This window comes from Amblyomma mixtum, chromosome 7 (genome assembly GCF_055824585.1).
Source record: "Amblyomma mixtum isolate Tamu chromosome 7, ASM5582458v1, whole genome shotgun sequence".
Taxonomy (NCBI): domain Eukaryota; kingdom Metazoa; phylum Arthropoda; class Arachnida; order Ixodida; family Ixodidae; genus Amblyomma; species Amblyomma mixtum.
Genome location: NC_143018.1, coordinates 57,609,883 through 57,622,055, shown reverse-complemented (window position 1 = coordinate 57,622,055; position 12,173 = coordinate 57,609,883). Strand labels below are relative to the sequence as shown.

Here is a 12,173-nt window from a genome sequence, read left to right as displayed (position 1 = left end):
CATTCGTAGTGCGGAAAAGTGCCCTAGTAGTTACGATGCCAGTTGACATGCAACTTTACCCATTTTCATTTGGCCAAGCTAACGTTATGAAAAATTAGCAAATCAAAAAATCTGAATATTAGTCGACCGTTACTCATTTGCTTATTCGTAATACCTATATTGTCCAAGGTGTTAAGTAGATGGGGGATCACACAATAGTAAAAAATTCTTAATTACATTACATTATAGTTAACAACTGCCAAACACTGAAATCAATACTGGAAAACGTACAGAGTACAATAAATTGCAGAACCATAAAATGAAACTGCATATAAACAGCGCACACAGTAGTATAGGCTGAATCACTGAACCAACCAACACATTCTATATAATACTATATTTAAATATTAGCCAAGAAACATGCAGCCAATCAGTGTAGCAAATCAATCATTCAAACACCCAAATTTATATCCATCAATTATCCATCATCATCAGTTTCATCGACCTGATGAAAAAAGAAAGGCCACTGCTCAAGTCCTGCTTATTGTGAGCAAGAAGCCCACAAGGGCTTCCAAACTTCTTTTTCTTTACAGCTATGGCCAGTGACTGCTTCTTCATTTAATCAGTATTATCAAGGAATGAAAACGGGTGTGGCAAAAGTACAGTTACTCGCTGCTCCGTTATCGCGTGCAGTCCGCTACAGCGTTGCCCGTAGAGTACGTATCAATCACCCGGAAACGGTGGCGCTCGCCCTCTGTATTTGCTCTTCTCGGTTCCTAGTATCTCCCAGTCCTTATCGGCATGTTCTATGCGGCCAGCGAGGAATCGCCCAGTCATAAAGCGCTTGAGCGCTGACCCCCTCAGCGCTTGGGCGTGTGAAACCTCGCCCAGCTCGCATACGGACCCTGTGCAAAGGCTTGACAAATGTATTGATATCTATCTCCAACTTTCTTATCTCGCCCAGTCCGCGGAATCGAATTGATACGAGAGCTGGGGAACGCGAGATACTGCACGAAGCCATAAATAACAGGAATAAGAAGTCCATGCGGGTTGGGCAGTCTAGGGCTTCTGGGGACAGTGTATATTACTAGAGAACCATGTCTCAGTGGAAGGGCGGCGCCCCATATTCGTAATGGATTTGGGAACTACAGTGAGGCGCTTTAAGTACAGTCAAAAGTAACCAGGCTCCATGGTTTGCTTCTCATTCGTATAACAGAGCCCCGATGGCTTCCCTAAAGGACAAAAAGTTCTTTGAAGGTGAGAACAGGGATTCTCCTTACCATACAGATATTTAGAGCTTGAGGGCTGGCATAATAGCTTTAATATACGACTGAAAAGAGAAATGTGCAGCCTGGTTACTTTTGACAAAGACTGTACATCTTGAGGTCGCCGTGATGCCCGCTTCGCTGGTCTCACAGTGATGCGGCGCATTTTGCGCTGGAGTTCCCCGAACTGTCTTCCGAGCGCCAGATTGTATTCGGTAGACTAAAGCATACAGTGGCGTCACCTGAAAACGTGGATGACACAGTGTTCTTTTCTCACGAGGACGCCAGACATTTATAAAGGAAACTGTTCGGTTTTTACTCCTTTTACTCTGCTTTTTCAAACTGTTTGAAAGCTCCGCTTCCCGCTCCAGCTTCACATTCGCAAGTTACAGCGGGTATCTGGGGTCGCAGTAATAGTACTCTGCTGTAAACACGCACCGAAGGAGCTAGACTCGTAGGTGATGTGAAATAGACAGTCTCCGCTGGACAGAACCAGTTCACATCCTAATGAACACTAAAACTTCATGGACGTTTTGCGGACGTTCGGGACGTCCGCGGGACGTCCAAGGAAGTTCCAGTGCCCACTGGGCGGTTGTAGGAGTAGAGCAATTGTAGCAGAGCTATAGCACGAGAGAAAATACGGTAGTACCAACCATATTAGCAGCAGAGTGACAGAGTAGAAGACTAATAGCAGTGGAGCTTTTAGCTAGAAAGAATCTAGCAGTAAAGCTCTGATATTTGCGAGGAAGCTGAGAAGAGCCCGTTTTTACACGGAAAAAGTGCGAAAACATCTCTGTACCGCCACTTGGCTTTACGTTTATATATATATATATAAAAACTTCTCCGGGTATATATATATATATATAGAGTTTTCTGTAACACAGCGTCTGCCACCACAGGCCGCATGCAGTTCTTCGCTGCGGCCGTAAAACCCGGCTTATATCGCTGCTATTTTCGAAGCACTCGAGGCGAAAAAACAGGCCTTCAGAGAAACCTGTGATTTCGAAGGCGGTCCGCATGCCCACTTGTCAGCAGGCATATCACGACGCTCCTTTCTTTTCCTCGCTACGTTGCCCCAAGGTTAGGCGAACAGCGGAACGCCTCGCGCGCTTCTCGCGTTTAATCTTTCCACAGCGGTGCCGCTCACTTCGTCTCTCTCGGATAGAATCTCGCGCTGCCGTCGCTTTATCGACTACGAGTGCCGCTAAAGCTGGGCTACGTGTATACCTCATAAAAGGAAGGACTCTGAAAATTTTCTTCGGAAGAAACGAAGCTCACGCGGTTCACTGCGTTAACCGGTTCTTCACTTTCCTTACCGTAATGCGAGCCCTGACGCGTCGTAAAATTAACTTGCCCCTCGGTGACCTTCACTGAGAACCTAAGTTTGCAAACTGATCAGTGATTCTCGTTTATGCTGATTTGGTTCAACCTTATGCTAAACAACATACTCAAGAATGGAATAGCAATAAGCCGGTCTTTTTCACACGAACTGAATGGGCTTTCGACTTTTGCTTTGTGTCTCGTTCGGCTGCTGGTTGATTTGGGGCAGGGACGTTGACAAAGTGTTTTACAGTGAAGGATACTAGAACTAAAGCGTGGAATAATTCATGCCGCTAACCAAAGACACAATTACAAATGACGTCAGTCTGAGCGTAACCAGGAACCTACAGTGTAAATCGCTGTAGTTTTCTCAAATTTTTGTGCTAAAAAAAAAATCTGCCCGATTTCAGTGTCCAAGAGAAGACCATCACCATGTTGTGGCAGTGTTTGCCACAGGGAGGATATCTATAAAATGGCGGGAAAAAATGGCAATGTAATGCAGAGTGCATTCACAACTGCATAATATAGCGGAAGATGCGGTATAAAAGGACGTACCCCGTTCGTCGGAATAGTTGGATATGGCTCTGGTGAGCACTGTCAAAGTTAGGCTCACGGTAACATAAGTATCTTCCAAAGTATGATGCGAGACGGTCTCTGCCCTAGCATAATTGGTAGAACACACCACGCAACTTCCAGAGGTGTTAGGTTCGGTTCGTGCCGGCGGCATAATTTTGTCTTCTATTTTCCGTGAAGTTATTCTTCATTTAAATTATCGTTCAGTTATTTGTTACTGCAATCAACACTACCATAAAGTTAACATTGACGTCCTCCTATGATGTCTTTAGTTTCAAATCCTGTCAGCCGTCGTGTGCCTTGTTTTTGACAAAATAGCGATTTACAAGCGTTGTTTCTTGCACCTTTTCAATGCAGGAAGACAGGCCACCGCAGAATTTCGGCGAGCGCCCGCTGGCTGACAACAACACGTTCCCGGTGAAGATCCCGTAGTCTCATGTCTGCCCACGTGGCACAAGGTACGTGCGCCCCCTTTCCATCCACCCTGTCTTCAGAGGAAGCGAAGTGCGTGACCCTGGTATCCGCATTTATCACTTGCTAGAAGCACCAATAGCTGTCGCTACAATAGCGTAGGCTTGTTTTTTTTTAAGGGGACGTTAAGAACAAGCTGATGTTGGCATAGGTCGATGCATTCCTACTTCCTAATTACCGTACATGGCTGGTTTCACCGGAAAGTTAACTGAGCCTGAATTAAGATAAAAATTAAAGAGAAATGTACCCGCCGCGGTGGCTCAGTGATTATGGCACTCGGCTGCTGACCCGAAAGACGCTGGTTCGATCCCTGCCGCGGCGGTCGAATTTCGATAGAGGTGAAATTTCAGAGGTCCGTGTACTGTGCGATGTAAGTGCACGTTAAAGAACCCCAGGTGGCCGAAATTTCCGGAGCCCTTCAAAAAGGCGTCCCTCATACCCTGAGTCGCTTTGGAATTTTGAACCCCCATAAACCAAACCGAAGAGAAATGTCGCCACTACTGGCTGTTTCTACAAGTACACTGCGGTTACGCCGTTAATTTTTGTTCTTCTTTTTAAAATAACGAGGGACTGCGCCCCCACATATTAATGTGACCGTTGTATGGCTATCGCTGGTGCTTCTTTATCGTGCAAGAAACACGCAAACAATGATACGTGGAAGATTAAACGAAGGAAGCCTACAAGACGGGACATCGTTATCAAAGTCACGAGAGTTCGAAGCTGAGTAGCGGGAAAAGACAGCGCAGCTTTGACTGCATATCTCTCAGCAACGGAATCGTCTTTCGCTGCCGAAAAAACGTCAACAGAGTCGCTATAGAAGCGACTACAGGATTTCACTAAAAGGTGGACTTGTCCCGAGTGCTTCTTGAAGTGATTTTCATCTCTAGGAGAAATCATTTCCTGATGGATGTGCATAGAGATTAAGAAATTAAGAATATTAAGATAATTACGATTAAGAATAGATTAAGAACTAAGCGACAGATTGAGCTGATGAAGCTCAGCTTGGGAAACGGACGGTGCATATTTCAACCATTCTTGGTGCTTGTTTAATTTTCACACCACATTTCTTACACGGAGAAGTGCTCTTAGCTGATGGAAGATTTCTTGTACGGCCGGAGCAAGAGATAAAAGAATTTACGCGCGATCTTGTTCTGTGGTTGCAGTATATTCCAGGCCAAGTTGTCGTGCGCAGTGCACACCCGGCCGAAAACAGAAGCAAATGTGAAATCCTTTTTGTGTGTGTGTGTGTTCCTCGATGCCAGTGCTGGAGTTTCGCTCGTAATCGTGGTTCCCGGCTGCTACATGAAATGCCAAACATTGAGGAGGTATCTGGGGATACTTTCGAAAGAAAGATCGAGTCAGCTGGAGATAATTTTAAGGAAAGCACAGGCACGGGACACCGGGACAGTGAAATTAAGGAGTGAGAGTGGTACAACACTGTGAAAAGGAAAAAAAAAATTGGCAGTGGCTTAGCTCGGCTATGCCAGGATATACGTTGTGAAAGCTTGTTATCAGGCATGCGACACAGCTGGCGAAGCGAGCGGAGGCGAGCGCAACGACGAGGCAAGCGGTGTGACGTCATACCAAACGGCGGCGGTGGCTCCGCGGCGAGGCGCACGGTGTGACGTCATAACAGATGGCGCGGCGAGCGCGCGGCGTCTGCCAGCTGCGGCGGTTGCTAGGCAACGGCTCAAGGGCGGTCTCTTGCCTCCTCGGAGCACCGCCACAGCGAAATCGCAAGTTCATGGCTAATGTAGCTTCCGCTACAAAACTGGAAGAGGGGCACTGGATACGATGCACTGAAGTTGAAGTGGCCAGCTTCTCAGGCGCTGTAATTTCTTTCGTACCAGCGATGACGGAACACCGCTGTAAGCAGGTCCAGTAATACAGGCCGAAATTGCGTTGAGTTAGCGTGCGCACAAGGGTTTCAAAATTAAGATTTCACTTTTTTTTAAAAACTTGATGTAAGTAGCACATGAATGCCGTTATCGATTTAGGTTATGCCAGCCGGTGAAAGCTATGTGAGACGTTAATTCTCGCCTTCAATCTCTCAATAAAATAAAGCCACTTTGTGGAGATCAAACGCTCTCTTTCAGTCATTTCTAGCGCTTAAATGTAATTAGCTGAATCGCCTTCCTGCCTCGACGGCCACGATCACTGATCACCAATTGTTCAAGAACGTCGTGGCTAATACTGTGTAACTAAGAGTCATTTTCTTTACATCAGTGTACCTGTTTTTCATGAACGCCGTAGCTAACAACGCGTATCTGGGAGCCATTATTTTATATATTGTTCGGCCCCATTAACTCCAGTTTGTTAATTTGATTTACTTCCATATTTTCCAGCTCCTCTGTAATGCGGCAGTTATGCAAGCTGGCAGGAACGAAAAGAAGAAAAGATTAGTATTTCAATGTCTTCGCTTTTTAACTCGGTCTAGTTGGCGACCTGGAGGCCCGTTCGGAAGCGCGTTGAAAGCTCCGTAAAGATAATAAAACGACCCGCACACCTCCGCCGCCTTCCGCCATCTGCGTCCTTGAACCTCTTTAACGACCGTCGAAATAGCGCAAACAAGAAGGCGAGAAAGAGAAGAGCGCTCCAGGAAAACGTCGGACTAACAGCGGTCGTCTTCGATTACGCAAGAGCAACGGCAATAATAAAAAAGCAAGGGTTAAAGAACGTCCGGCAGCGCGCGATCGGGAAAAAGGTGAAACGTCAGAAGTTACGTCTTCACGGCCGCATAACGACGAAACATTTAGCCGCGGGCAGCGCGGGGCCGCGCTTCTGAAGTACGCAAGCGGATATGGCTCGTATTGCCCCATACGCAACGGTAACGCGGCCACGTAAGGGTCAGGCGAACTCGGCAGCGGCACGGCGCGCTAATGAGCGGTTTGTGAGTCGTAGTATAGTAGTGGTGAGTAGTAGTGGGGGAGGATACCCCAAGTCTCGAGGTGCATGCCAGAGGGCGTTTGGCACCCGTCCGCTGCCCCGAAAGTAGGCGGCGGAAGAAAGGGGGAGAGGTGGGAAAGAGGTGTCAAGATCACGGACAAACACAAGCACCACTATCACCACAAGCACAACCACCAACCGGCGCAACGCACGCACGCACGCAGGAACGCCGAGGGTCCGGCGGCCCACGGAGGAGCAGAAGCAGTCCCTCAGTGCGTCAACGGCGCTGGCGCGAGCAGCGACGCGTTCGCCGGGCAGGCCTTGACCGTCGGTTCGGCGCCCTTGACTCGCTGGGGGCGCGCCTAAGCCGCCGCCGAAGAGCCGTGCTGGCACTGACGGGCCTTGCGCGGGATCATCCGGACGCTGCAGCCGCCTCTTCGCCCCCCGCAACCGCCGTCGACATGCCGACGATTCCTCGGTAAGTACGGGGGAATGTGACGTGGCCTACCGCGGCGTGTTGCGCGTAATCTGACGTGAATGTACAGCCCGCTCCAGTATAAGAGGGAACGCTTAGGTGTTCGAGAAGCCGAGTCGTCGATTCATCGGTGAGTGAGCACTGTGGAGCGCCTCCGTGACACAAATGTGATTTGCTTATCACACACTGTTATTATGCCTATTGTTGAGCGAATGTACAGTCTATTCAAACATGAATGGGAACACCTGGCTGTCGCTGAAGGTTCTAACTTCGTTTCTATTTCTACGGCAAGCTTAGGAAAAAATGAGGCTCGCTCGTCGATAAGAAAACTGCCTGCTTAGAAAGAATGAATTGTGTGGTGTGCACTCATAGTTGGGAACAAATTGTTCGTTTTAAGATAGCGACATGCTTCCTTTTACAATGGCATTTACTGCACATATATTACGCCACATCTAACTGTATCGCTTCGTTTAAGAAGGACCTTTCTGGTAGAGGGATAATGGTAAAGTTCGCGATTTCTTTTGAAGCTGAGTGAACTTGTCCCCTGTTGAAGGGCAGTTGACGAAGTACTGGCTTACTTCTTGAAATTTGCCAACTTCTAGTTATCGCGCCGCTGAATTACGTCCGATAAATCGCGCCGTACAATCGGGCCGACTGGTCACACAGCTTTGTTTATCGAGAATCTTCGGAGACCTCCCTTACGGACGTGCATGTGTTGCTTATGCATTTTTGTTTTAACTGACAAAACAAGCTTGATATTCCTGATTACACAAACCCCTTTTCATTAAGGCAGCAGTTCCTTGATATGGAGACCCTCGAACGGACCGGCGTGTTAATCTTGAGCTGCCTTGTCGTGCAAGCCACTCGTCTGGGTTTAAATGATTCATCTTCATTGCGGTAAAGCTCACTCTAAACGGGTTCAGCGGCAACGTCGTTCTTTGGTCGGTGGTGCAGGGTACTTTCATAGCGATGCACATCTATTTCGCATTTTTTTTCCGCTACAACTGGCTCTTGAAACCATCTCCGACGTTCAAAGTAGATTGGTAGCTTTGCTCGCCATGTCACACTTAAATTTTCTGGAAAGCAGTTGATGTAGAAGAGATGAACTCGTCGACGCTCTTAAGAACCTTTAAAATTAAACATTAATTTTTTTAATGATAGTCGCAAGGCTGTAGTAGACCTGCGCTTCCAGTGTTGCGTAATTCCAAGCGTAAGTGATGCAACCGACAACTCACGGCTATGAGCGTGGCAAATCCTTGACGAAGCAAGCGGAAGATTGGCGCACAGCACCCCCTAGTACTGTGAGCGGCGTGTTTTATTACCCCCGCAGTCTACTGGAAGACATATACTACGCCCCTTCAGATCTTTCCGGCTTTACTGTACGCCCCTGGCAGTCATCGCTCGCGATGATGTTATAGCGCTCAATCTTGCGACGTACGCCTTCGTTCAGGTATAACGACCCTGCAAAAGTGGGCGGATGCGCGAACTACCGGCAATAGGTTCAAGAGGTCAATGCCAGACGTTTCGGACAGCCTGCAACTCGCAGCAGTAGGCCCCCATGGCTGTGGTGAAAGATGATGATGATGAAAACATTTATTGAAAGCCACAATGCCTTAGTTGAAGGGCAGGCTGATCGGGTCCCTAGTCCGGGACGCCGTTGGCAAGAGCCGCTTCCCGTGCTCTGCCGACGAGGAGAAAATTGCGAGGACACTTTGGCTGCTAAAGTGTCGAGAGGCGAAAGCCGAGGACACTATGGCGTGACGACTTCCGGTGGATGTGACGTCACATCGTTCCCGTGGCTATATCGATACCCAAATTATACATCTTTCAGGGATCTTAAGTGTAAATTACGCTTAATTACACATTTCTCCATCTAATTTGACACAAATCCGACGTTTTTCCGACCATTCTCTGACAATTTTCACTATGCCGTGACGACTTCCGGTGTATGTGGCATCACACTGCTCCCATGGCTATATCGACATCCACGCTATTTCAACGAATTTCAACATTTTCGCCTATAGTTAATTAACTAATTAATCTACAGTCATCAAACTTGGCTTCTAAGTTCATTTTTTCCTCCTCTATCTGAATCGACCATTGGTTTTCTTCTACCTTTTTTAGTTCCCGAGTTAAACGCGTGTGACACGCTTTGTTAACGGACGACAGTATGAGCCAATAAAGGCTTTCGCCTTAAAAAGCGACTACATGGCTTGGAGTTTTGTTTAGCATCGCCGCAGGTGATGAGAAGTGCCGTGAAATACTGCTGACGTAATAGGCGCGTTCATCCGCCGAACTGCACGTGATCGTCCATGAAAATACCTCCTTTTGACCAAACAACGTTTTCCCGACGCTGCTAAGTACGGAACCTTCACAGGGTCTTCACATGGCCCATTTCCACCGTTCACAACGCAGCTTTTAGGGTATACACTCCTTGCTTTTCTGATTTAACATGCTTGGATGGGAGTCGTTGGTTGAAGCCGTGCTGTGCCGGAAATGCGCACGTATTAGTACGCAACAGCTTATCTGCAATTGCAGTTTCAAGAAGACAATGGAGCTTTTAAGACTGATGCTTTGCCTTACTAGGACCGTACGCCGGTTTTCCGTCTGCCATTACTCAGAGTGATCTGTTGCCGACTGAATGACATTGTAAAAGCTGTATGCTGGCCTTCCATGTGAGTCCCGCGAATAACAAATAAATCCCACCCTCAGAAATGTGTGCCCCGAGCACACGCTGAGATGTAGCTCCACCGTAAGCTGCGTAGTTGGCCAGCCAGTACTGCACCTCTTGCTCAGGCAGAGCTCTACAGGGTCTCTAATGTCCGGCGAAGAATACAGGCGATAACAGAAGTGCCCCCGGGGTATTGTTGTATTGAATTATTCACCTACAATGTGACGCCCAGAGAATGGAGTAGTACCGCTAAAAAAGAGTGAGTGTTTTATGCGGCCTATCAGCGGCGTGAGCAGCGGTTACAGTGCGCGACATCCGCTAGAGTTTTTTGTACATGCAACTCAAGTCTTGCCCATAAGAAGCAATATTTACCGAGGTGCATCTCGGTCCGTGAGCGAGTTTTCACTTGAACAAGCCGACGACGACGCTTTATTCTTTAGTTGGTTTGGTTGGTTTATGGGGTTTAACGTCCCAAAGCAACTGAGGCTATGAGAGACGCCGTAGTGGAGGGCTCCGGATAATTTCGACCACCTGGGGTTCTTTAACGTGCACTGGCATCGCACAGTACACGGGCCTCGAATTTCTCCTCCAAAGAAATTCAACCGCCGCGGCCGGGATCGAACCCGCGTCTTTCGGGCCAGCAGCCGAGCACCATAGCCACTGAGCCACCGCGGCGGCGCTTTATTCTTTAGTTCGTTCAGGCGTAACGGGTGCAGGAAAGATATTTTCAAGCAGCTGGCAAAAAAAAAAGAAAAAATCGAAACTGTAAAATTTCGAATCGTGTGATTTAACGTCCCTGAGCGACACATGGGTTATGAGGGGCGCCGTAGTGGAGGGCTCCGGATTAACTTAAACCACATGGGGGTTCCTTAACACGCGCGGACTTCGTATAGCACACGGTCGTTCTCGCGTTTCGTCTCCGTCAAAATACGCCCCCCCCCCCCCCCCCCAAATTGCGAATTCGAACGCGCGACCTTGATACCAGCAGCCGAACGCCAGAAAGAAAGAAACAAAAGAACGAGTAACTAAAACGGAACCAATATAATGTGCTTAAAAAAATATTGGTTTTTGAGGAAAAGAAATGGCGCAGTAATTGTCTCACATCACGCTGGACACCTGAACGGCGCCGTAAGGTAAGGGAGGAAGGTGGGAGTGAAAGAAAAAAAGAAGTGCCGCAGTGGAGGGCTCCGGAGTAATTTCGACCGCCCGGGGATCTTTAATGTGCACTGACATCGCACAGCACACGGACGCCTTCGCGTTTCGCCTCCGTCGAAACGCGGCCGCCACAAAAAGAATTGCTCCTGAAACGTTGTTTCCTAGAAACTGCACATGTGATCAGCTAACCGTGCGTCGACTTCAGGAGGCTGTTCTTCACAGTCTTAGGCCATCATAACATAGGCCGTCGTCATTGGACATCGCATATTAGCCAGCGAATCACGAGGTGCTTTTACAACAGGCAGGAGAATTCTCAGTCTTTATTGACTATATCATTGAGATTACCCTGAGTCCCTGTTGAGAGGGAAACCAGGTTGGGGTGGGGGACAACGCCAATCCGTATGACGAGGGTATTTCCACGAGCGAGAATAAAGCCAATGCCTCGTACCGTGGGCACCCTTGCATGTATCCATCCGAAGAACGCCGCGGAGCTCTATCGAAGGCTGCGTACCTGACGGAATTTCCTCTTCTGACCGCCGCGCCAATCTCATTGTTTGTTCGCTCGAAGCAAATTGGGTGCACCCAACGTGTTCCGGGGTGATGCGGTGCTGAACGCGTATACCGTCTTTTCGGCTTCCCTGTTCTCAAGACAGATGCGCGGCCGAATGGAACAGCCGAGGCGACCACGACAACAGAGTGCAAGGCGCACAAAGGGTCCAACTTTTAAGCTGTGATGTGCTCTCAAGAACGAAAGACACGTGTAAGAAGGTGAAGAGTTGAACGTTGTTAGAACGAAGCAAACAACAAAATTAAATTCGATAAACGGTGCACGCGCTGTAGGTCGAGGCGAACGCTGTACCAACATCCGGGAGTTGTCGCGTGTGTGGAGGTTGCGTGATAATGATGCGTCACGTGTCTCTCTCATTGCGCGTCCCCACAAGCCGATGGTGCAGGACGACCTTGTAGTGATGATGGAGTGGCGACTGCGGAAGAAGGCCGGAATCCGAAGCCTTCGGGAGAATCTCTCTAAATAGTGAGCGCCCGTGCTTGCCCGGTCTTGCGTAAATATTTGAGGAAACCAAGGTGAACGCTTTGCTAAAACCTCTTAGCCTTTTCGCGCTGAAACCCCGGGTATAAGCGCAAGGTTATCGTCTTCGTTCTCTTTTTTTTTTCCCCTCTAACTCTTGGCTTCTGCGGAACTCATACAGAGCGAGCAAAAATTCATAATGTCATTTCCCATGCACGCGGGCGATCTCACTTTTGATTGCACAATGTTCCATTTAATCAATCAATCAATCAATCAATAAATCAATCAATCAATCAATCAATCAATCAATCAATCAATCAATCAGTCTTTATTTTCGCAATACATTGTACA

General features: G+C 48.0%; 1 protein-coding gene across 2 annotated transcripts in view; it reads left to right on the top strand.

Moving 5' to 3' along the window:
• The window catches only part of LOC149336160 (immunomodulatory peroxidase-like), a 99,016-nt gene that overhangs the window by 68,974 nt on the left and 17,869 nt on the right, over positions 1 to 12,173 (top strand). For both annotated transcript variants that reach the window (XM_089552658.1, XM_089552659.1), the window contains exons 2-3: positions 3,495 to 3,595; positions 6,719 to 6,972. In XM_089552658.1, the coding sequence (XP_089408784.1) occupies positions 6,956 to 6,972 (17 nt within the window). In that variant the 5' untranslated portion in view covers positions 3,495 to 3,595; positions 6,719 to 6,955. The remainder of the gene's footprint in view (positions 1 to 3,494; positions 3,596 to 6,718; positions 6,973 to 12,173) is intronic.